Source organism: Camelus bactrianus, chromosome 2, assembly GCF_048773025.1.
Source record: "Camelus bactrianus isolate YW-2024 breed Bactrian camel chromosome 2, ASM4877302v1, whole genome shotgun sequence".
Classification (NCBI taxonomy): Eukaryota; Metazoa; Chordata; class Mammalia; order Artiodactyla; family Camelidae; genus Camelus; species Camelus bactrianus.
In genome coordinates this window covers 120,650,233-120,675,175 of record NC_133540.1, presented here as the reverse complement: position 1 = coordinate 120,675,175, position 24,943 = coordinate 120,650,233, and the positions used below count along the sequence as shown (strand labels likewise).

The following is a 24,943-nucleotide window of genomic DNA, read 5'->3' as shown; positions in this document are numbered from 1 at the left end:
TGAGCTGTGCCCTCCCCCAGATTTATAGGTCTTGTAGCCATAAGGGCTTTAGTGTGGGGAGTGTTAGTAGAATGAGCTCTCTGCAAGGTGAGAATACGGAGAGACTGTAGGAAGCAATGGAAGGTACTGGAGAGAATGCCAGGAGAGCTAAGATTCCTCTGGGACCCTCGAGACCCTTTTGGGGGCCCATTTTTGTACTAAGACATGACTTGCCTTTTTCACTCTCATCTTTGTTCTTCTCTGAGTGTACAGTGGAGTTTTCCAGAGGCAGTGAATCAAATAAGAAGCAGATATAAACATCCAGCTGTTTTCTCTTAAGGCAGGCATAAAAGAGATTTGCAAAAATGCAAGACACTGTAAGTATTTTTTGCTTTAGATTATATGATTATTTTTCATAAAACATTTATTATCACATGCTTTTTATTGCTATTTTAAATGAAGTCATAAGGAAATATTTTTAAAATCTCAGCTTCAATTTCAAAGAGAGTAAATATTGATAAATATCACCTATAATTAAAAAGGCTCTTTAGGGCCTTCAGTTCTTTTTAAGAACATAAAGAGGCCCTGGCACCAAATGCTTGGTTGGGGATGCTATACAGGAGAATCCCGTTAGAGTGAGAAAAATTAAATTCTGCCATTTGTGGTCAAATAATTTCAGAAAGTGTGGAGCGCTGAGAAGGCAGGTTCTTCTTTTTGGAGAAAAATCATTAGAAGGGCAGTAGCAATTAGCTAGGGGTAATGGGGTAGAAGGCCATTGGTGGGATAACTAAATTTTAACGACTCTTCATACATCAACTTGTAAACCTAAAAAAAATTGCAATACTGCCATCTAGTGTTCCATCATGAAAATATTTTAATATTTATTTTTTTCATTCAATTTATGATGATTGCTTCAGAACTGAGTGATTATAGAGGCTCAATTTAACAGCATGCCCTGTATTTTTGATGTTTATTTCACCAAACGTATACCCTTAAATGTCTTCCCTCATTTCCTTTTGTGGTTTACCTCTTCTTTTTTCTTAGGATTAGGATAAATGGAGAGGGTAGAATTTCGACCTAGCTACACCTCGTTCCAAGCTTGTGTTCCTGTCATTACACAGTGTAGGGTGATTTAGCACTGTCTTGGGGGAACTGAATAAGTAACTTTCCTCACTTTGATTTTTCCTAACTCCACTCTCCACAGGCATTTCAAAAATAAACTTTTAATTCTGGATCAATTTTAGATGTGCAGAAAAGTTGCGAAGACAACTAGAGCTTTCCTGTTACCCCTCTCCCAGCTTCCCCCATTGTCAACTTTCTGCATGACCACAGTCCACACACACTGCGTGGCTGGCAGAGTGGGTGAGAAGTTTCCCATCAAGGCACATGACTGTGAAACTTCAGGTGTGGGAGCTTGGGCAGCAGGGAGGGTGAGCTGGGGCACAAAACAGGTTACATATGAAAGGTCAGGCCTTGGAATGTTGTCCAGCATCTCGTGGTCATGCTGGAAGCTGGAAAGCCATAAACCAATGCTTTCAAAATTCTAGGTGAACATTATTTCCATCGTGAAATCCCATAGCAGCCAAACTACCTGTCAAATGTGAGCTTAGAATAGAGACAATTGCAGAACTACGGAGTTTCAAAAAAAAAGAAAATGTACCTCCCATTCCCCTTTCATCAGAAAGTTCTTCAAGGATTTGCTTCTTTAAAAGGAGAGAGAGAACAGCTGGGGGAGAGCCCAGGAGACCGGTGAAGGAGGCTGCAGACCCCATTGCTCTGCAGCTACCTAAGAAACCGACAGTGCGGGACGGAGCAGCAAAACAGAGGTGTCTAAACAACTCGGAGATTCGTGGCTCTATCAGACGGCTTGGGGATGATTTGGTGATAAGGATAGAGGAAGTTACAAATAAAAACCGGACAGTCAATGAATCCCAGAGAAAATAAAAAGTTGCATGTAAGCATGGTATTCCACATGACTCAGCTCTGAACCGTACACAGTCACAGTGATGTAAATACTGGATATTTACTCAAACAGAAAAGATAGTCTTACCATGTTGGGTGGATGGAGGAGGGGAAGAGATCTCGGGCGCATGTGCTAGGGTTTTCCAGGCCTATATCCAGAAGTCAGTAGTTACTGTTTCAAACTGAAAAACAAATCAAGAAGCACCAGTCTCAGCCTATTATTTAGCCAACATAGGAATAAATACTAGAAGAAACAGTTGAAGATGGTTACCTTTAGGGAGTGAGGATGAGGAATTGGGTTTTTTTTTTCGTATGTGTGTTGAGGGGAGGTAATTAGGTTTACTTATTTATTTATTTATTTATTTACTAGAGGAGGTACTGGGGATTGAACCCAGGACCTTATGCACGCTAAGCATGCGCTTTACCACTTGAACTATACCCTCCACCTTGGATGAGGAATTGGGAGGAATCAGCCAAGTGAAAGTTCTAGCAGGATTATGTAACTTTTAAAAACAATGTCCATGCATTTCGTTAAAAGGGAAAAGATTAGATAAATGGGTGTCCTGCCAAAGCAGGACTTGGTCAGCACCCGGGCTGATCCAGCTCTGTTAAGAATCAGAGAGTGCCCGGGGGAGAAAGTGCAAATTCTCACCCTGCACAAAGTGTCTTCATATCAAGGCTGTAGCCAGTCTGGCAGGATCCTTTAACCAGGCTCCCTTGTTTGTATACTCGTTTGCTTTCCGAGACTTCAGGTGGTATGAAAGTTCACTTCCTGTTTGAGCAACTGCTGGGCAACTCTGATAAATTGTACAGCTCCGTTGTCTGTGTTCCAGTCGGCTGTCTTCTGAAAGCATGGCTTTCCCTGCGGGATTTGGTTGGGGGGCAGCCACCTCAGCTTATCAAGTGGAAGGTAAGGCTGGGATGGGTTACTTCTGGGGGCTTTGTATGCCTGGGGAAGAGGGTGGGGCCCAGGAGGCAAAAAGAAGAGAAGCCCAAGGATCAGAGTGCCTGTAACTGCATAAATGAAGCTGTTGCTTTTTGCAAAGGAGAGGCTTGAGCTCCCATGTCCCTCTCCTTAGGCACAAAGTTCGGGGTGGTGAGGGCTGAAGACCCAGCTACAGCTGTATTTTTGGTTAATTCCAGCTTATCTGAGACATTGGTGTACCCTGGACCAGCTGTTTTCATCACTGGTTTCTTGAACACATTTGCTGTGACCCCCCTAAAAAAGATAACAGTTTCTCCCATTGGCTAGAAAAGATTGCATAAATACCTTCAGAGGGCCCAAGAGACATCTTGAAGGTGGCTCCTCAGTTGAGCCCTGTTCTTTTTCTGGTGACCACAATGCACCCCCATTTCCCGGGCAGCTGGGAAGTAAAGGGGAACCCCTGAAAAAGCACTTAGAAGGGAGCTGGGCCTCTGAGTTCTCCATCCCACCATGAATGAGTGTGTGGCTCTGCCATCCTCCCCGAGCCTTCGTGTCTTCCCATGTAAAATGGGAAGATTAGATTAGCATTTCACATCTGTCTGTCTGTCTGTCTGTCTGTCTATCTTTTTCTACCCCAGATTGTTAATAGCTATCATGGGAGAATATTTATTTGGTCAAAATAAATGTGGAAAATACTTATTTGGTCAAATAAATGCGTTTAACCCAGAGTTAAACAAAGTGAAGAGAGTGTCTTGTAGCATTTTCCTTGGGCTGCTGTAGCAAATGACCATAAACTGGGAGGTTTAAAGACAGAGATTTATTTTCTCACAGTTCTGAGGGCCAGAACTAGCCGTTTGAAGACGTCATTAGCTAAGTGAAGATCAGGTCACACTGGAGTAGAGTGGGGCCTCAATCCAATATGACCGGTGCCCTTATAAAAAGAGGGAACTTTGGGCACAGACAGAAGTACATATGGAGAATGCCATGTGACAACAGAGGCAGGTATTCGAGGGGCACAGCAGTGAACCAAAGGCCACCAAGGCCCGACGGCCACCACTGAAAGCTAGGAGAGACAAGGAAGGGTTCTGTCTGGCATCTCAGAGGGAACATGGCCCTGCTGATACCTCGATTTTTGACTTCTAGCCTCTAGAACTGAGAGAGAATATGGTTTTGTTGTTGAAACCACCCCATTTGCGGTATTTGTTATGGTGGCCCTAGCAAACAAGTACATCCACTAAACCAAGTAAGTTAATAAATGAAGTAATTACCGCTTATGGTAAGAGCTACAGTGATAACAGGTTGTTTTGGGAAAGGGTTTTGTGAAAGAGGTTGGGTGATCAAGGACGGCCTCTGTGAGTTATTGTCATTTAATCTAAAACTTTAAGGATGAGGAGTCAGCCATTTGAAGATGGGGAAGATTTTTCTAGACAGAGTGCCGGTTGATCCTGGCATAATCCATGTTACTTATGATCCCCAGCCTCAGGTGCCATTTCCCAGACCTCCAGAAATGAGAATCAAGGAGCTCTGCTATAATAATTGCAGCAGCTGCCATGTAGAAGACATCTTCAGTGGGGACTGTGTACATTATGACGCATATATGCTCTGGGATATAAGGCACTTTCAAAAGCATGTCTGGGAATGTCCAGGTTAGCAGGGGTTCCATGTCACTTTGTCTCTCTTTGGCATCTTCTTTCATCTTTTCCCAGATAATTTCCAGTTGGTCATGGTGGGTGACTTGATGAGGCTGGCCCTCTAGGAGTGAATACAAGAGACACAATGTTGGCTAGTTTCCTTCTCAGAAGAGAGGGTAGGCAGAAGTGAGAAGGGGTAGTAGAGCCCTGGGATGGAGTGCACAGAATCAGATTCTAGAAGGAACATAGCATGGAGACTAGGACATTGAGCTCTGGAGCCAGACTTCCTGGATCTGGGGTCCATCTCTACCTTTTCCCAACTCTGTATGACTCTAGGAAGGTTTCTCAAATTTCTCTATGCCTGCTTATCTGTAAGATGGGATAATTATGGTATCTACCTTATAATGTTGCTGTGAGGTTTATATAAAATGATATATGTTCGATGCTTGGTGCTTAGTAATTGCTCAATGTATGGTATTTATATTTAGGTAGGGGAAGTCACAAAAAGATTACTGAGAATGACTCACTATAGAACCCCACTGTTAACTTGTCTCAAATGCGCAATCAGTTATACAAGACAACACGGTGGGTTTCAGTTACCACCTTGCAGATCCTGCTCGCTCAAACCCTGGGGACAACATTACTTCCCTTCTGAGCTCCTCTCTTCACAGGGTCTCAGTGTTGCTGTGTCTCTTCTGTCTCCACTGGGCTTGCTGCTGCCTCATTTTAAGATCTTCATTTGTGGTCCCTAATATGCTATTGTGCTGTTAACTCTTTATCAACAGCTTTCAGAGGGGAAATTAATTCAATGTGCCTTTTCTTTTTGTCAACTCACAGATGCTTTTTGTATGTTTGCTTGGTTTCTACCTAAGAGCTCTTACCTATCCTTTTGTGCTGGGTTTGAATCCTAGCTCAGGCACTTCCTAGCTGAGTGACTTTGGGCAAGTAACTTCTTTAAGCCTCAGTTTCCTTATCTGTAAAATTAATGAAATGGTCATTGTGCTCTGTAGGTTTGTTCTGGGGATTAAAGAGGTCAGCATATACAACTGTCACACAAGCATGCTTGGCACGTAGTACCCACTCAATAGCAATTACAACAACAACAACGCTGTTAATTATAGTAATAGTAATAGTCACGATGAGGGCGATGATGCTGTTCTTTCTCCTGGCTGGATTCTCTCCCGCTCTGTACTGATAGGATCGTGTGCTCCTTTTACTGGGAGTGGTCACTTCTTCTTTGGACTGCAAATTAGAATTTACTCCCTTCTTGCTCATTCTTGGCCAGTTCTACCGGCAGCTGCTGGGAGAGTTACTGTTCAACTACCCCTTCCACCACTGCAAGGATCACAAGTGCGGGAGGTCAACACGTGGTTTTGTTAAATCAACATGGCCTGGGACTTAAAAGCTGAGGTCACCCTGTCGCTTTGTGATTCTGAGAATCTCTGAACTTTTGGGCTACCCTGGCCTTGAAAGTCTACAGAGCTGTTGGAAGTCATTGACACTCAGCAGGACTGAGGATTGAGCATGAATTGCATTTCTAAAAAAAACCCATCTATCTCTGTGATATATTATAAAACATCACTATGTATCTTTTTCCAGTGATTTTCAAAACACATTGTCTGTGTAGGTATCTTTGTTTTCAGACACCCTCTCTGGAGGAGCCCAGAGAAATAGCAGACTCCACCCTTTCCCCATCCCTCCCAGGCCCACGCCCCACCCCCACACAGAAATGGAGGTATTTTGACTCCGTCAAAGGCACTGGCCAGAAAGGGCAGGACAGGGGCACTGGGCCTCCGAACATACTGATTATTCACTTGCATATTTCACCAGATCCGTAGCTTTTCCTTCTTCCTGCCTTTGTCCAAGTCCCTTCCACCTCCATGCTGGCCACTCCTCTCGCTATGGTTTTTAAGACAAGTTTAATGTAATCTTTTTAATATCAGAGTTGACTGTGTGGTGCCTTGAGCCTTTTGAAGGAAAGCACAATATAAATCTAATAAATAAATAATAAACAATAAATAAATAAATAAGCAGGGGGAAAATTATGTGCTTCAGGTGAGTTGTAAAGAACATTGTAAACCCTGTAAAAATGAATTTGTTAGTCGAAGAGACAGGGAAGAAAATGCAGATAATCATCATTCGTACAGAAGGGAGTCAGTCTCCTGCAGTATTTTCAAGTACAGAAACAGTCCCATGATTTTTAACCCTTTGTGGAGCCGACTGTGCCAGTGCTTTTGGCTGGAGGGAACATGAGGCACAAAACAGCAGGAAGCTCAGTGGTATTTTGTTTACATCCTTGGTAGGCCACAGAGGGACTATAAAAATAACATTTAGGACCTGATTCTACAGCTCTTAGGAGCTTATAACTCCCAGTGATTTCAGGGAAGGCTCTTAAGGGGTAGACATGCTCTGCAAAATCTCACAAATCCTAAGCAAAGTCTAAACTACCTGCTAACACCTCCTGTTGGGATCTGAGTTTGTGGTTCTTAAGGAAGCAAAAGTCTCAGTTTTATGACTGCCATTATCAACCCTTGACACTGCACTGTATATCAATGTAATGTTTATGCTTTGATTTAACGTTGACTTCGTTTTTATGTTGGTAGATATTGGGCTGGCCTCAAACTTTGACCATCTGTTTGCCTTGGTGTGGCAAAGATGAAATCCTATAGTTGAGGAACTTGGGGTTATTTTTGTAGTACACAAATGGGAACACAAACAAGGCAGCTGAATTCATTGGTTTTAGGCCCAGTTTGTAGTGATTTTATTCAGGCTGTTTCTTCCCTGTTACCTTTTAAAAACTCAACTGGTCCATACAAACCTGAGCTAGAGGCACATTTTATCCACCTGCTGTAGGTGTCAGCACAGACCCCGTATTTCTCTAGACTACTTCCTGTTTGCTTTCTCCATTCAATTGATTTTAGCTGTGTACCTTGTTTCTACTAAACCCCTTGGAGTAAACATCCCAGTTTGAGACTTGATCTCTTGGCTACCCTTGGTAATTTTCTAGAATGAGACTCATCAGATAGGTCTGCCCTTTGTGAGGACCACCTAAGAAAGGAGTGGGAACAGACTTAAAAGCATAGTCATTTAGTTCTTGATGTGTAAGGAAAAAGGAAGAAGAGAGGTGGGCATGTATCCATGAAATTTCTCATAGCTTAAAAGCTGAGATGACAGAAACTACCCTCATTTCTTTTCCCCAGTTAAAAATATGAGCTCCACAAAAACTCTATAGTTGTCCCCTATTTTGATTGTCCTGTGAAATTATGTAGGCATCATCGAACAAGTGCGGGCTTTGGCAGGGATGATATTCAGATATTCATTGGCTGATACACTGACCAGTCAGATGCTGGCAGTACACAATGGGTTAGGCTAGACTGGCACCTGCATTGACTATTGAGAGTGGATGCCAGTTATAAGCACCTGGCATGGGACAGACTAGCATCAGCATCTTCACTGACCATTAGGAGTAGAGGGGCTCTCACTAACTGATTTGACTAGCATGGCACCCACATTAACTAGTCAGAATGGGCGCCAGCTATAGTCAGGCCTTAGGGCCACCCTTCCACGTACTGACTGAATTTCAGCTTTGGGCTTACGAGTGGGATACATCTGGAATATATCACATTCTACCTGTGAACTGCTGGAGAGTCAATCACTTAACTTCTTCAAGGTTTAGATTTCTCACCTGCAAAATTCCTAATGCTCATCTCTTTTTTTGAAATTTCGTTGGATAAGTATTGGAGGATTTTTTTTTTTTTTTTTTTTTTTACATTTTGTGCTTATTTGAATCTGTGTTGATTTCCTCCACTTTCTCTTCCAGAGTACTCATTTGGACATTAGTTTTGTTCATTCTATTTTTCATCCCCACTATTGAATATTTAATTATGGCAATCATATTTTAAAGTTTTAGTTTGGACTTTTGAAAATGAAGGTACTGGGGATTGAACCCAGGACCTCGTGCATGCTAAGCATACACTCTACCTCTGAGCTATAGCTTCCCCCTATTTTTAAGTTTTAAGAATGCATTCTTAATTCTTTAATTGCTTAATTTCCAGGAAGTCATGTTTTGTTTTTTTAAAAAAAATTAAGTTTTTTTCCTTTCTTGTATCACTTTGAAATCTTTGGGTTATTTGTTTATTTGGGTTCTTACCTTTCATGCTATTTGTTTTTGTCAAAAGGATGGTGATCCTTGAATATACATTTATGTTTCTGAATGAAAGAATATGTTGATATTAGTAGCTGAGCTAGGCTTCCTTTGAAAGTTAAGTAGTTCTATGAACTGAAACATCGCTGACTCTGTAAGCAGCAGGATTCTGTGTAAGCAGGTGGGACATGTTGACTGTCCGTCTTCTCCTAGAGGACCATGTGTGTGAGAGAAGGGAGCCAGGATTTGGGGAACCTCAACAATTGCCAGATAATGAGGACTTTTTAAAAAGTGTTTTTGCTTGCTTTTAAAAAATGTTTTTATTATGTCTTTCTTTTTCTTCAGTTTGAAATATAATTGATATACAGCACTGTATGAATTTAATGTGCAGTGTAATGACTTGAACTGTCAAATGATTACCACAGTAAGATTAATTAACATACATTATCTCCTTTAGATATTAAAAAAAAAGATAAAAAATAAAAGCTTTTTACTTGTGATGCAAATTTTTAGAATCTACTCTCTTAGCAACTTTCAAATATAGCACACAACAGTGTTCACTGTAGTCATCATGTTGTATGTGACATCCTCAGCATTTATTTCTCTTATAACTGGAAGTTGTACCTTCTGACCACCTTCATCCAATTCCCCTTCCCCCACCTCCCATCTCTGGAAGGCACAAATTCTTTTTCTGTAAGTCTGGCTTTTTCTGTTCTCTTAGATTCCACATGTAAATGAGACCATACGGTATTTGACTTTCTCTGACCGTTTGTTTTTGACTTTTGTTTCCCATCCCCACTCCCCTTTAAGTCTGTGTTTTGTTCTAGAGCTTGTTCGACTTTTCTTGATTGTCTCTGTACCCTTGAGAGGAATCCTTTCCTGTCAGCTCTTTCACTTTTGTTAAGCATTTCTTGGGACTTCCACATGGAGTGAAGGCAGCACCAACAGCTCTGCTTCTGGCGGACGGGAACCAACTAGGCCAGCAGTACGCCAGATAATCCTTTAATTAATTACTGATGATTGCTCTGAGGCTGCTCCACTCTCTGCAGTGGTGACCCGCAGATTCTCCAGGGTAACCCCTCTTAATCCTACTAGCCGTCTTCAGAGCGTGAATTTATGCTGCAATTCTTTGCTTTAATTTCTCAGACAATTCAGTCCTATTTTCTTTCTATTTGCCAGAAATACTTTAGTCATTGTGGTATTCTTTGGGGGCTTTTTTTTTTTTTTTTTTTTTGGTTTGGTTTTGTTTTCAGCTCTGTTGTGAATCCTTTCTTTAAAAAATGTACTGTCATTTCAATGGGGTTGTGAGGGAGAGGAAATAACTATGTACTCTCCATTCCCCATCCTGAACTGGAAGTCCTTATTAACATATATTTATATAACAAAAGTGCTTTATAAACCATGTGGTATTATTCAAAATTAACAAATGAATTCCCTCCTCTTCTTCTTGCCCTTTTCATCCTCCTCATTATCACTAACACATCCAGCTTCTGGAAATTTTCTCGTCCTATGCTTTTTAGAAAGAGGATGAGATAACATGGAGCCGAGAATTTCAGACTATGAAACAAGAGAGTGAAATATTCAGACAGTGTGAGGACAGTCAAAGTGGAAGAAGGATGCTATGACCAGGAAAGGCTGTATGTCGAGATGCCTGCCTCTGGGGTCGGCTACCCTAAGCTGTTTACACCTTTCGTCATTTCTTACCTCCCTTTATTCTGGACACACAGATTCTCCATGTACCAACTTTCACAGTACCTCAGTCAGATTCATGGGCAGTGCTGAAAGGTTACCTGTTGCCATGGCAGTTGGCACATGCGGGTTATTTATTGATAACAGTCTGCCTGCCTGTGTATTCTTTTCTATCAGTAAAGTTCTAGATGCAGAATAGATGCCTATCACATATTTTTAGGAAAAAAAGCTTTATTTGTACTACGACAGTACTACAGAATAACTGTAGAACATTTAAAAGATAAAAACAAGCAAAAAAAAAAAAAATCAACCAGGGAGATATTTTCAGATTTTGAGTATGCACCTCTGTCTTTTTCTATACATTCACAGACTTTCATGGTATCACACACTGTTGTTCACCCTAATAGGAACGTTCTGGAAAAGGTTTTGGTTTCTGTAAGACGCAAATATCCTCATAAACTGTAACACGTCTGTCTCTTATTTCATTTTCTGGTGCCCTTTCTCCCTTTTCTATTTCTGTACACATGGATGTTACATAGAAAGCTAAACGTGAGTCAATATATTCAACTTTGAAAGACAAAAGAAAATTTGCTGCATCTCAATCATTTGTTTGGAGCAGGGTGCTATGTACTGTCCGGCACTTCCATACATAAATTAATTTGTCACCGCCAAATTCATCAGTTAAGGTAGGACATATATTTACTTGGATGAGTATGTGCCAGTGTTGTACTGAAAAAAAAAAAAAGAGGCGTTACTTGTACTGTTCCTTCCTGGGCCTGCCCATCTGGTAGGAGTTGCTTTCCAGGTAAGTTCACTGAAGCACAAGCTTAAGGGAGTCTTTAAAAATTATCAGGTCGTCACACAGTACCCAAGACAGAAATACGGAGCTCATGCTCGCCCCTTCCTCTTACTCTCTCCTTTAGCTAACCGATTACTTCTCATTCTGTCTCTGCTAAACCTCTTGGTCGCACCTTTTTCCTCTGTTACTACTCCCCTTCCCTGGCTTGGGGACTCGCCGTCTCTTGTCGTCTTAAACTCCCCTTCCCTCCCTTCACTCTCATCCAGTCTCCCCTGTACTTTGCTTCTAGCATGGTCTTTTAGAATTCTGACCACTTCGTTTTATTTCTTGAGAGACAGCATGAGCGTTGAAATCAGACAGACTAGGTTTGAACCCTGACTCCACCACTTACCAGCTGTGTGCCCTTCGGGGGGCGTCTAAGCTTCGCATGCCTCATTGTCTCGTTTGTAAACTGGGAACAGTAAAGGTGCCTCTCTTGGGGTTGTCGTAAATATTAAATGTGTTTAGGAACATCAGATTTTCTGTATGTGTTCAATAAATTTGAACAATTATTTAAACTTTTTAAAAATTGTCTTTCTACAGAATAATTTCAAAACTTTTTGCATGGCATAAAAAAAATTTGTAATTTTACCTTTGTAATTTTACATGCCCAGTTTCATCTCTTGTTTCTTCTTCATTTGTGTCTTATTCTTTGACCAAAGATGAAACACAGGTCATTCTCTAAATGTGCCATGACCTTCATGTACCGTTGCACGCACTGTTCCCTCTGCTTGAGTGCATACCTGACTTTTGGCATGAGCGCAGACCAGCAGAGGACAAAGATCCAGGCTTCCTAACTTCCAGGCTGCATCTTTTTTTCCTGCAGCACACTCCACTGCCTCTTTCATCTTCATCCTTCATGCTACTGTTCTGAGTGTGCTTTATGAACTGGGTAGAGACAGTAAGGGGCTGGGAGTGAGGAGTGGCAAAGGAAACCCCCCAAAGAAGTTTTTAGTATATATGAACAATTTATTTTGATATCAACTATTTGGAACAACATGGACAATATGTCCTTTGACCTGGGGACATTTAGATGTAACTCCATGCTTTTAAAGACGTCTAACGTTATGAGAGGTATTGATATGACTATTGCGGCTAAGTGTTGGTATTTGGGATGGCCCGGGAGCAGCTGGGGCCCCCTTGTTTTCCTTCTACTATGCTGTGCGGGCCTCTGCCTTGAGGTGCCCTAAACAGGCTGAGCATTTCTGTTTTGGCCTTGGATCTTTCTCAAGGTGCCTGCCCTTCCTTTCATTAGTGTGAGTAATCAGAGTTTGATTGTAAAGTATGCCCGGGCCAGATACAAGGGCTTTTAAAATTGGCTGCTGTTTTAGATTATCCAGGCCACTGATCCCCCTTCCTTAGCATGGATAATTGAGAGTGGACTGGGCTGAAGAGTGTTAAGCAGAATCAATTGACAAAATAAATGAGATTTTAAAAAATCCTTTACATTTTAATAATAGAAAAAAAAAACAAGCTAGATTTTCTTCTTCTTTTTTTTTAAACTAAAAGGGCCTATTTTATATTTTGAAACTGTAAATTCATTTGGTTTTAAGTTGATTCAAATTAGAAAAGTATTTCCTATGATGCACCCGTTTAAAGCCTATTTAAAATGTATACTAATCATTTGTATCCTAAATATGTACTGAATGGAGTTAGGGGAAACACGGAAAATACAGACAAGAAGTTGGGCTGTTTCAGATTCAATGTCAAATCCTCTTATTACCATGTTTATGTTTCAACTAGATAGTGAGGAGAGGGGTGGGAGTTACTTCGAATTCTGAAAATTTCTCTCTTGAAAGAGGAGGCTATAATTCTTTGTCCCTAATGAGCAATAACCACGTGGAGAAGGGCAACTCTTGAATGTTTGTGTAAGATGAACAGGATTCTGATTTCTGGAAATACCCGATCTCAGTCTCCTCTCATTTTCATCCTTTCATCTTTCCTCATGCGTCCCTGAATGCAGGGAGAAATGAATTTACATGTCACCTGACTGGGAATTTAGAGGACATGCTCTCAAAGGAACAATCTTGTAAATAGGGGTTGGTGTCGCTGAATGCCCTTCAGGTGTGTAATGAGATAAATAGATTTTTGGGGGTTGGCCTGGGAATAATATAAGAGGCAATGGTGAGTGTCTGGGCAGGTGACTCGTAAACATGGTTTTTGAAACATTACCCATTTTTATATTGGGAATTGCCAAGCTAAGGCTTAAAGTCTCCCACAACACCCATGAATAATCATTTAAATACAGGCCCTGAGACTTGGGGAAAAATGCATTATTTACTCTAAAGACAATACTCTTCCTTTGGAGTCACTGTAGTCCATCATACAGGCGCACACTGGGTGATCTTTGAAAGAGCAGTATTTCCTCTTGGTGGCCCATGCCTTCATAGATCCTATGAATTATTATCCAGGTCGAGCTGGCAGGCTCAGGTTAGGGATGCCCATCAGCCACTCTGCTCCAGCGCGTGGGAGACCAAGGCTCTTTCACAGGGTGGAGTACTGCAGAGTGGCTTTGGCCACTGCTTATTGTGTTTGTGTGAAGAGTAAGATGGCGACGAGGACTCTAGTGTGTCCTCTGGTTCCTCGTAGCACCAAGAAACTGGCAAAGTAGGCAAGCCATACCTTCTGGTTGCCCAGCTGATCTGACAAAAGGAGAACAGAGGAGTTCTCAGCATAGAAACTATACAGACATTCTCCAGGGTCACCCCAGTGAACTCTCTGTGGCTCAGAGAGAGACTGGATACAACTATACTAAAACTATAGTTTAGCTGGCTTGCTGTTTGAGGGTGGTTTTTCTCCTGGTTGGAGAGAAATTATGGAGGAAGATTCAGAAAAGGCGTATCTCCAGGTTGTACTTGGAGGCCTGGGTTCCCTGGCATGAATTAGTAATTAAATTGAATGGATATTTACTTGAATTAGTACTATGTAGTTCATCCCAATTGGATATTTATTTACTGTGGGTACTAGAGTCTGGAGGTATAAAAGGTAAATGAAACCATCATTTTAATCCAGCATTCTAGTGAGGGAGAGGGGCAGACGCATGGCTGCGATATGATGTGACAACTCTAACCGTAGAACAAACAAAATAGTTTTGGAACAAAGGAGCGGGGGGGGAGATACAAGAATAAAGTTGGGGAGGATTGTATGGGCATCTAAATCAGGCTTTTAAGGGAAAGTTTGTTTTGTTTTCCTGGGAAAGACACAAGGAGGGGCATATTAGCAGAGAAAACCTTTTGAATCAAGGCACACAAGTATGAATGCTTATGTTATGTTTGGGTAATATTATAGTCACCTCTAGTAAAGTAGGTAAATGATTTTGAATTCTCATACTTTAGAATCTATTCGAATCACCTGGAGTTCTTGTTAAAAATATAGATTTCTGGGGTCTCATACCAGGTTAGGTAATAATGATATTTACAGATGGGACCCAGGAATTTACATTTATTTTTTTAAGTGCTCTGTATGATTGTGCTTAATTTGGCCCATGCTTTGAGAAAGCATGCTACAGGCTATGATTTCCGATGAGAGGGTGAATGGCAGGACCTGAAGCTAGGGAGGTAGGATAGGTCCATGTCGTGATGCAGATAAGGAACCAGGTTAAGGAGTTGGTACTGGGATCATGAGTGGTAGGTTCTTGGTAGCCATAATATATTCTGCAGCACAGGGAGTATATGATCAAGTCTGCATATTAGGAGAGTTTTGACAGCAGTGCGGAGGATGCCCTGAAGGAACGAGGTGGGGAAGCAAAGGGACAGCTTGCTAGTCTATTGCAGTCGATGAGGCAGATGATGACGAAGGCCTGAATTTGGGTGGCAGGGACAGAAAGGAGAAAAAAGCAGAAAGAGACATCATGGAGGGAGACCCTAAAGGATATGTTCATGAATACAGTGTAGGACGGGAAGGAAATAGGAGGAAGACAAAGGGGACTTGTGATAATAGTTTACGTAAGTTTTTGGCTGCTGTTGCTATGAATAGAAATAAAATACACAGGAGAGGGAGCAGGTTTGGAGTTTGTTTGGTAGAAATATAATTGGTTCAGTTTGGGTTTGAGAATCATTTAGGGTATTTAAATGGAAACGCTGGGAAGTGACTGGAGATGCATATCTCCATTATGGGTTAGATTTCCCAATAGTTAGCAATGTAGAGCTGATGGTTCAGGTGATAAAAGATAGAATGCTTGAAATAGGGCTGTAGACGGAGACAAAAAAGGACGAAGTGGCAAAGTCAGGATTAAGTGCTGTCAAAGAATTCAAAAGACTCCGAAGAGCCCACAAGGAACTGACATTCTTCCTGAATATGAGAATGACCAGAACAAACTAGGAATCTTCTAGTCCAGTGGCTTTAAAACATTTTTAAGTGCAGCAGAACTCGGTTTTCAAAGAAACTCTAACTCAGAGCTTTAATAAAACAGATACAGATGGAGTTTCTCTGGTTGAAGGGAAGGGTGGGGAGAACCTGTGTCCATCCACCCAGTGTTCCCCTCATTACTGCTGCTTTCTCGCGTGCCAACTCCTGACTCCTCTCCAGGGAACATGGTTTTTAAAACATCGATGAACGTTCCTTATTTTGTAGAGGCTGGAGGATGATCGACATGGTCAATATCATGAGTGACAGAGGGGGAACATGATAGGATAAGGTCCACAAGAAAGAAAGCAACAAAAGGCAACATGGAACTCAGAGCCAGCCGAGTGATGCCAACAACAAGTGGTTTCAAGGTTGAGGAGTATGGTTAATATTCTGAGTTGTAACATTCAGGGAAGGGGTTGTGGAAGTGGTAGATTTTGAGAGGCTAAGAAAATATTTAGGGATTCAGTTTCTTGCCCATTTAAGAGTCAGAGCTAAAGGTTCGTGCTGGTTTAGAGAAAGTTAGAAAGTGGGTCTTTCCAGTTTTTACAAAATTGAGGCACTTGTCATATATGTTGCATCACAATTATTGCTCAGACCCCATCCAGATTCCAGTAGAAGCAGAATTTTAATGATGAGACAAGCTGACGAGTCAGTGAGGGGCAACAGTAACTTTCCTTTCATGCTGGAGGGTCTTTGGAAGGGACAACCTATTTGGGAGTGATGTCTTGATAACTTGTCTTAAAGTTCTATTTGCAAGGCAGGTGTGCTTTTCTTATTAGGATGCATATTTATGTAAGAAGACTCTTTTGGGAGGTTGCTGACAGAAGACACCTTTATACTGCCAACTGGCATACAGTAGAAACCATTTGTAGCAACTACAATCATTCTTTTACATGGAAACTCCAGAATACTCTCTATTCAGGGAGTTGTTTTAAGACATTAGCAGAAATCTGCCAAGACTGAAGACTGACCCAGTGATTCCTGGGGGACCTTGAAGAGAGTCAATTAGTTTATGAGTCAGAGGAACCTCAGAGTACTCTAAATGGCTTGTGCTGCCATTGGAAAGTTCTGTTCTGGAATTAGCAAGCTGCTACAATTTCCAAGCTGGTATCTTTTCTTAGAAAGACACTTATGGGATATAAATCCTTTTAAGTGCATTTTATTATACCAATTGTTTTCTTTAGAAAAAGCTGATTAGTTTTCAGAAAGTTCAAGTAAGAATACAATTTCTTACAAAAGTCTTAACTTACTACATTTATTATTTTGTGTATAATTATAACTATGTAATAACTATCCAGAAAAATTGTGCTGTGAAATATTAATACAGAGAAGTGATATAATGTAGGAGTCACTGGCACCAGTGCTTCTACACTTCACTGGCTTAGGAAAAACAAGAGTTCAAATTTGACTTTCACATGTCATGTGGTCTTGTTTTTGTTACTTAACCTTTTAAAGACTTACTTCCCTCAGGTGAGCAATATCTATGTTTTGGAGGTTATTGGGAGTAGTACATGAAGTAATTTAGGCAATCTCTTAGCACAGGGCCTGATATTTTTTAAAAGAACTCAATAAATGTTAGTCCTTATCGTCGTTATCTTCACTACTGTCATGACTACCACCATCATCATCACCAGCATCACCACCACAACCATCACCATCACCATCATCACCATTAATGTTATCACCATCACCATCACTGTTATCACCATCACCATCATCATTGCAATCAGGTGATGTGTTAGTCTGGGTCCTCCAAGAAGCAGATGCCAGGATGCGATTAAATATGCAAGAAATTTATTAGGGGGAAATGCCCAAGAGAGAAACTGAAGTGGGAGCTGGGAGAGGCTGGGATGCAGGTCTGATGAGTAAAGGAGTGAGGGAAGGAAGAAGGGAAGTTAGAGTGAAGCATTTAGACTTAAGTGCGGCTCAAAGAATGTTCACAAAGGTCTCTGGGGAGTCCTTGATCCAAAGTCGCCTGTCAGAAGAGTCCTACATCTTCCTGGTCCAGGCTTGTAACACTATCCTTGCCACATTCATTAGTGACTGGGATCAGCCTGGCGAAGTGTGCCTCACAGCCAAATCCTGCACACGCAATGGAATTCAGGGCTCAGCAGCTGGGGCCCTCAGTCAATTACACTCCCTGAGATTGGGGGTTTGCAAAGTATGTTCTTATGGTGGTCACACTTGTGAGTAATTTATAAATCTTCCAAATTTTTGGTATTTTATTAATTTTTTTGTATGTCAATCATTTATTTTATTTTTTTGAACAATATAATATTTTTAATTGATTTATAATCATTTTACAATATTGTGTCAAATTCCAGTGTAGAGCACAATTTTTCAGTTATACATGAACATATATATTTTTCTATATTTAACCTGTATTGCTTTAGACTTGGGAGAAGAGAAGAAATAAAGAATTTAAAATATTTCCTTTTGCTTGAGTAACCTGAACTGTTTGAGACTTGCCCAGATCTCACAATAATTCCCAGCTTTTCACTTTGCTTGATTATTTTGGTACAGCTATGTTATTACTTCAAATGGATCTTTCTGTGAAAAGTTTTATTTTTCTGCTCCAACTTTAATTTCTATTTAGAAACCTGATTTTATTAAAGAGTGAAAGTTTAAGTGTTTGCAACAGGATTCAATTAAAATAGGTCATTCTTGGGGCTCTGAAAATGGTAACTGGCCTTGGGCAAATTGGAACAAAAGTTATAAAATTCAGTTGGATGCATCACAACATTTAACATCTTTAAGGAGGATGTTCTGCCTAAAAGATTCAATTTAGAAATATTTAGTGTAGGTCGTCAGCTTAAGCACCTAAAAGATGTGTTAGTTTGTTTTTTCTCTCGTTAGTTATAGCTGGGATCAGGACACCTGGACTCTAATCTACAAAATAAATTTGTGGTGGGACCTTGAAGAAAGTCAATTAGTTGCTGTGACTTTACCAGTAGGTTAAAAAGGAGATTGCAATATTGGTGAATAATGTGCTTAAGAGATGTTTGCATAAAAGATGCTTTGTCATTGTAAAGTATTATTGAATATTTATGGTCTACCAGACTGAGCCAAATGGCCCAGAGGAAAAAACAGTCAGATTTATGTAAACCTTGTTCAGTGTCCCAGATACTTCAGGATGGGTGCTCTATATATGAATGAATAAATAAATGGTGCAAACATTATTTTAAATTTTGAAAGTACATCAATATTATCTGGGGTGTTAGCCAGTGTGCCTGACCTTTGACATTGAAATGAAATGTCTGCCTCCAACTAACTATTTCAATCTCATAAATATTTTTTAAAGCCAGAGGAATTGACAGCAAGTAATATTTTCTTAGAATTTTGTGTCTGCAAATAAAGGTAAATTATATCTTTACCTAAAACCTACAAGAAATGATTGTCTTTCACCCACAGAGTTGCTCTGAGAATTCCCAGACTGAAATTGCATATCTTATACTTCTTTCCTTTTCTTTCTTTTAAAAAGTGTTTTACTCACTGTCTGCACAATAGTTTTCTATCAATTTATTGTGATAAATCTGAGCCTCAAAGAAATAAAAAAAAAAAAATTAGCCGTAAACACTGCCCAAGGACTTAATGGATCTCACTGAGCCACGCAATGCAGATGTATTGGGACATAAACAGGTAATAGGAGATAAGAGGCCCAGAAGCAATTTGTTTGGATTGGGTCACTGCTTAATCCAAATGGGTTCAGCCCAAGAATTCATGAAACTTGACAGTGGGCCAAGAGGAACTTGCTGTGACATTTCAGACTCCCCCACCTCTTCTAATTAACCATTTCAACTATAACAAAACTTAGATCACATAAAGATTTAGGAAGACCCATCGGTATCAAGTGTAGACCTGCCTGTGGGGGATGGATGGTTCTGCTCTCCTCAGGCAATGGACTATGACTCAGTAATACCTTAAGCTGGGCTTTTAATTTCTGTGATGCATTGATTCTGAACAGCATTTTTCTAAAAGACAAAAACCATAGCAGAGCTACCTTAGACACAGTCTGTCATTAAATGTGCTCGGATCTACTGCATGCATCTAAATATACCTTGGCAAGTTTCATGAGATATTTGAAAACCTAAATCACATATAGAAAAAGCTTACTATCATGGAGACAATGGGGATAATAACAATAACAATAATAGGTGCCTTTTTTAAAAACAACTACTCTTTGCTACCAGACCAGACATTTTACACATTTCCTATATAGTTATTCCTGGTTTAAAAATGAAGCCACAGATTTAAAGAAGTTTCATTGTTCAGGGTGAATTAGTATATGGGAGTTCTAGAATTTTTTAAAAAATTACAGACAAAAAAATAAACTCACATTCCTGTTTAGGCAGGTTGTCTGGAATACTTGCCCCAGTTAATTTGTGGGCTCTGCATTCTTTAGGTGCTAATATCTGGACATGACCCACCTCTCTTCAGGTCAGGCTCTCCAAGTCTGCCTACCCCCAGCTCCTCTCACTTCTCCTGGGAAACAGGAACTAGGATTTAATCCCCAGAGTCATGCCTTAGTATCTGCAGCATTGTATGATTCATAAATACTTGTTAATACGACAAAAGGCAGATCTGGCTGACTCTGAAGCTTGTGATATTTTGCTAGCTGAAAAGGATGCCATTTCCATGAATGCCAGATTTATATAGGTATTCTAGAAATGATACGTCAAAATGGAGTTAATTAAAATAAATCGTTTAAATTTAACTGACAAATAGAATTGATTTATCTGGCCCAGTTCGTAGAATAGATTTGGGGAGCCCATATTTTGCTTAGTTATGTTGTACAATGTAAATCTATAATTCGTGGCTGATAAGAAAATGAAAATCAGATTAGTGTTTATAAAATTCTTGGGTTGATTTGCTTCTGGAATTAGGCCAAATTCCCAGGAGTTGAGGTTTCCTGGTGTATTTGACGTCTCACACAGTGTCACTAGGAAATAACAGATAAAAGCATGCTGCTTTTTGTAATTTTCATACATCAGAGGCAAGAAAGAGTTAAAGGGTTTACTTAAGTCTTGCAAAGGGTGTTTCTTTTGGGCAACAGCGGTTTGAATGTAGGGCACTTTTTGCATTTTAAGCACTGTTTGATCCCTTATCCCATAGTTATGTAATAAGAGAATTTTATTATTACTATCTTTTAAAGGGAAACAGAAAAAAGGCAACTGGAAAAAATGCTTGCCTCCAGCGGGGCAGCTTTTACAGTGGATTCAGTCCAGGAGCCATTCCTTCTGCCCCAAAGTTCTGGAGCAGGATGAATGCCATTCTCAAGATGCTGAGAGGCCAGATGATGACGGACTACAGGATGAGGAACCGCAGAGCTGTGTGGGCAGGATTCTCTGGGCACAGCCAACACGTTGGGTGGTCACTGGCCTGGAGATCCAGCACAGCCAGGGGGTTAGCTAGTCCAGAAAAGAACCAGTGCTGTAGCCTTTGAGGAGGCCAGGAAGACAAGGTGGGTTCCCAAAAGGACTAGTTACTCTGAGATCTCTTCCTACAGAGAGCATATAGCCTGGAGTCATAGGTAAAACTACTGTTTATCAAAAACAACAATTAAACGCTGCCTCCAAGCTAGTCAGTTTTTTTTTTTTTAAATTGAAATATAGTTGATTTACAATGTTGTGTTAGTTTCTGGTGTATAGCATATTGATTCAGTTATACGTATAAATTCTTTTTCATATTCTTCTTCATTATAGTTTATTGCAAGATACTGAATACAGTTCCCTGTGCTATACAGTAGGACCTTGTTTATTTATTTTATATACAGTGGTTAGTATCTGCTAATCCTAAACTCCTAATTTATCCCTCCATCCCACCTGCCCCACTCTTTTCCCCTTTTGGAAACCATGTTTGTTTTCTATGTCTATGAGTCTATTTCTGTTTTATTAATAAGTTCATTTTATCATACTTTAGATTCCACATATAAGTGATATCATATGACATTTGTCTTTCTCTGTCTGACTTACTTCACTTAGTACAGTAATCTCTAGGTCCATCTATGTTGCTACAAATGGCATTATTTCATTCTTTTTTATGACTGAGTAGTATTCCCTTCTATACATATATACCACATCTTCTTTACTTGTTCATCTGTTGATGGACATTTAGATTGCTTCCATATCTTGGCTATTATAAACAGGGCCCATCAAGTCCATTTTAAATGCCTTAACTCCAATAAGGCATTCAATAAATTTTCTCAGCAACACTGCCAAATAGGAAGAGATCCAGGTGTTATTATCATTCTTACTTTGCAGATAAGGAAACTGAGGCATGGAAAGGTTGGGTGAATTCTCTAAGGTCACAGAGATAGTGGGGCATAGATTTGAATTAATACGTAGAAAGTATGAATTGAAAGACCACTGAGTGAGTCAGATCACAGTCCTGGATCAGTTTACACCAGCTTACAGTTTTAGTTTCGCTGCTTAGTATCCCAGCTCTTGGATCTTCTCCAAATCCTTAAACTCAAGGAAACCTCAGATGCTTCATGTTTAAAAGGGGTAGAATCAGAAGGTAGAAAACACGTGATGGGGTTCAGGACACACTCGCCCAAAACATGGCACCTTGGAAACTGAAGGAGTTTGAGGAAGTGGCAGAAACATGAAGGTCGCTCTGACCTTCCCCCTCGGGAAGCAAGTCATAAAGCCTTCATGTGAGAGGTATTCTCCCTGTACCTGGAACGAAGGAGCACCCTTATCTCAGAAGACAGAGGGTCACTGAGAAGAATCTGAATAAGAAGCAGGCCTCGCTAGGTTCCCCTCAATTTAGTACACACAACTGTCCACACTTCATCAAACCTAGAATAAAAATACTGAAGTTTAACCATTTCATCTGGTTTCCATTTCCTTATGAAGGCTTCCATGTCATGTGAAGCTTTTATCAAGTAAATTTTGTACACTTTTTCCCCATTAATCTTTGTCAGTTTAATTTTTAGGCTCAGCCAAGGACCCTTCGAGGGTCATGGAAATTTTTTTCCTTCCCTACACCTGTAAAGTGCTTAGCAAAGCGCCTACCCCCTGGTAAGAACTTAATGAATGATAGCTGTTACTACGACCATGCTGCTTTTTCCAGTATACCATTTCATCCTCCCAGTGGATCTCTGATTAGCATAGTGACAATCAGAAGCTGAAGCCAGCCTAGATGAATGCAGTGCTCTGATGGATGAAAAGAAGAGTAGAGGTTTTCTTTCAAAGACAGAGAAGAGTGCCTTTCACTAGATAGAGTCATTCTGTGTATAAATGGCTGGATGCAAAGAGACTTAATTGAAAGATAAAAGAATAATTGCAGTAGAATAGCAGAGGCAAAAGCAGTGAAGACAAAAAGCTGCATGTGTTAAACAGGACTACAGTGAATGAAGAGGGAGTCTGAGAAGGCTTTGTAGCTGAAGACATTATGATTATGAGAAAACAAACAAGATGACAAGTACCTGGTTGGAGCCCAGGAGGTCGTGGCCCAGACCCAGGATTAAATTTCTTCTCACTATTTATTCCTAGAAGAATTGATCACTTCTCTGAATTACCAAGTCAGTAATTAACTTATTAATCACATTCTGTTATACATTATATTCATATAGTCAACAAGTATGACACTCAGGTCACCCTCATAAAAGTCAGTTTTATTTTCTTCTCACAGTCCCTTTACACTTAACCTAGTGGGGGTGGTTCTTCCCTTCCTTCTAGAAGAAAACACAGGTGGGTTTGGTTTCTCTGGTGGCCTTAAGTCTTACTGTGTACCAGATATTTTCTATTTGTCCATTGAGACCCACTCTCTACCTTTCCCTGCTCTTGGCCCTGGAAGCCAACCTACATGCCTAGCACTGACCTTTGGCTTCAGTTTGAACTTGATCAACAGGGAGCATTAGCAGGAGATGGTAGAGTCCAGATGGGAGGAGGGAGAAGACAAAGTATTTATTCTTCAAATCTCCCCCCCCCCCCCATGCTGGATTGCAGCGTGCTGGCTCTACCAAAAGCTCCTCACCTGCCAGGCAGCACTCGGCAAGCCACTGCTCTCTCCAGGCTTTGGAAGCCAATTCTGCCCCCAGCCCCTTCCGGGGTGCTAACGACTCCATGCTTTTGCAAGCCTGGAGGTGCTGCGCCATCCCTTGCTGCTTTCCCCAAACCCTGCTCACATCGTGGTAGACAGTCCTGGTACGAAACTCTCCTCATTTACCCTGTTTGAGTGCCACCTGCTTCTTGCTGGGACCCTGGCCACTTCGATTGCAAAGCACGACCTCATTTTGATACTCAGAATAATTAATCTGTGAAATAGTTAAAACTCCAAATCAAATTCAACGTTCATTCTCTTTCTTAGCTTTCTTGGGGGAGAGGGCGTGGCCATCTTCTTTTTTCCCCCTGCTTCTCTTATTTCCAGTTGTTTACCAAAGCTTCTGACCTGGTTGAAGGCAAGTTGTTTACCAAAGCTTCTGACCTGGTTGAAGGCAAGGTATTGAAAAGCAAAGTTCTTAAGTTGGTTTCATACGTCTGATTTTGGCAGATATTTAGAGCTGATTCTTTTTCTCATAGACACATCTGTGGCTTCTTCAGAAACTTCCCCATGGCTGGGCAGTATCTTGGTACCCCAGATGCAGGCAAAGCTGTCTCCGCCAGCCCCCGTCTCTTCCTCTATTCAGCCTCAGCTCCCATCTGTTGAGGAAAAGTCTGTTCTAAAGCACTTAGCTGCATTAGAGATGTTTGTTTTCAGGTTTTTGCATTTTCTTAAGATAATTTTAATAACACATTTCCCCTTAAACCATTCTGCTTTATTTTCTATTTACTCCAAGATTTAGTTAGAATTAAAAAAAAAAACAAAAAACCAAAAACCAAGTGGATAGATTGGCTTATTCTTTGGTTGTTAAAAATCTTCCTCCCCTCCCTTCCTTCCTTTCCTCTTTTTTGTTTAATTGTCAGAGAATGTAGCCTGCAAGAATTCTAATATTTATGAATACTTCAAGGGTGTGAAGAAATAATTTTCTGTTGGTGAGTACCAATCCTTGTTTCTCTTGTTTGCATGTGTGTGTGTATCACATGTATAAATGTACATATATACATATGTACCTATATGCATAACGTCATACATAGACACCTAGCCATAGGAGAATAAGGGTATAAACTTTGTTAATCAAAGTCTTTGTCTTTGTCGATTTCTGAGAGAGTTTCTTACTGTGTTAATTAAGTTTCCAGTATATCCTGGCATTTGTGGGAGATTTTTACTTGTATATTTCAAGACTGTTGTTTGATGCACTAAAGTTCATGATTACTATATAGTATTGGTGGACTATAATTTTATTAATATGAACGTATTATCTTTGTCCTATTTGATGTTTTTTCTTTGTACTCATTTTTATATCATATTAATGTTACTAAATTAATTTTTATCAGGGCTTACATGTAAATATTTTCCCCCTCTTAATCTTTACCTAAAACAGG

General features: G+C 40.4%; 1 protein-coding gene and 1 long non-coding RNA gene across 4 annotated transcripts in view; one reads left to right on the top strand and one right to left on the bottom strand.

Annotated features, from left to right (window-relative positions):
• Positions 1-218: 218 nt before the first annotated feature.
• Positions 219-2,673, bottom strand: LOC141574380 (uncharacterized). The gene is made up of 3 exons (XR_012501374.1): positions 2,594-2,673; positions 2,030-2,123; positions 219-313 (listed from the first exon to the last, which is right to left on the bottom strand). It is a non-coding gene; the product is annotated as an uncharacterized LOC141574380 (long non-coding RNA).
• The window catches only part of LOC105075296 (cytosolic beta-glucosidase), a 102,121-nt gene continuing 79,826 nt past the window's right edge, over positions 2,649-24,943 (top strand). Inside the window, exon 1 of one of the 3 annotated variants that reach the window (XR_006727704.2) lies at positions 2,649-2,851. Coding sequence is in view for 1 of the 3 variants with exons in the window: in XM_010963050.3 (XP_010961352.2) it covers positions 2,794-2,851 (58 nt within the window). In the remaining 2 variants the exon portion in view is untranslated. The remainder of the gene's footprint in view (positions 2,852-24,943) is intronic. The other 2 variants (XR_006727705.2, XM_010963050.3) reach the window with 2 other exon arrangements.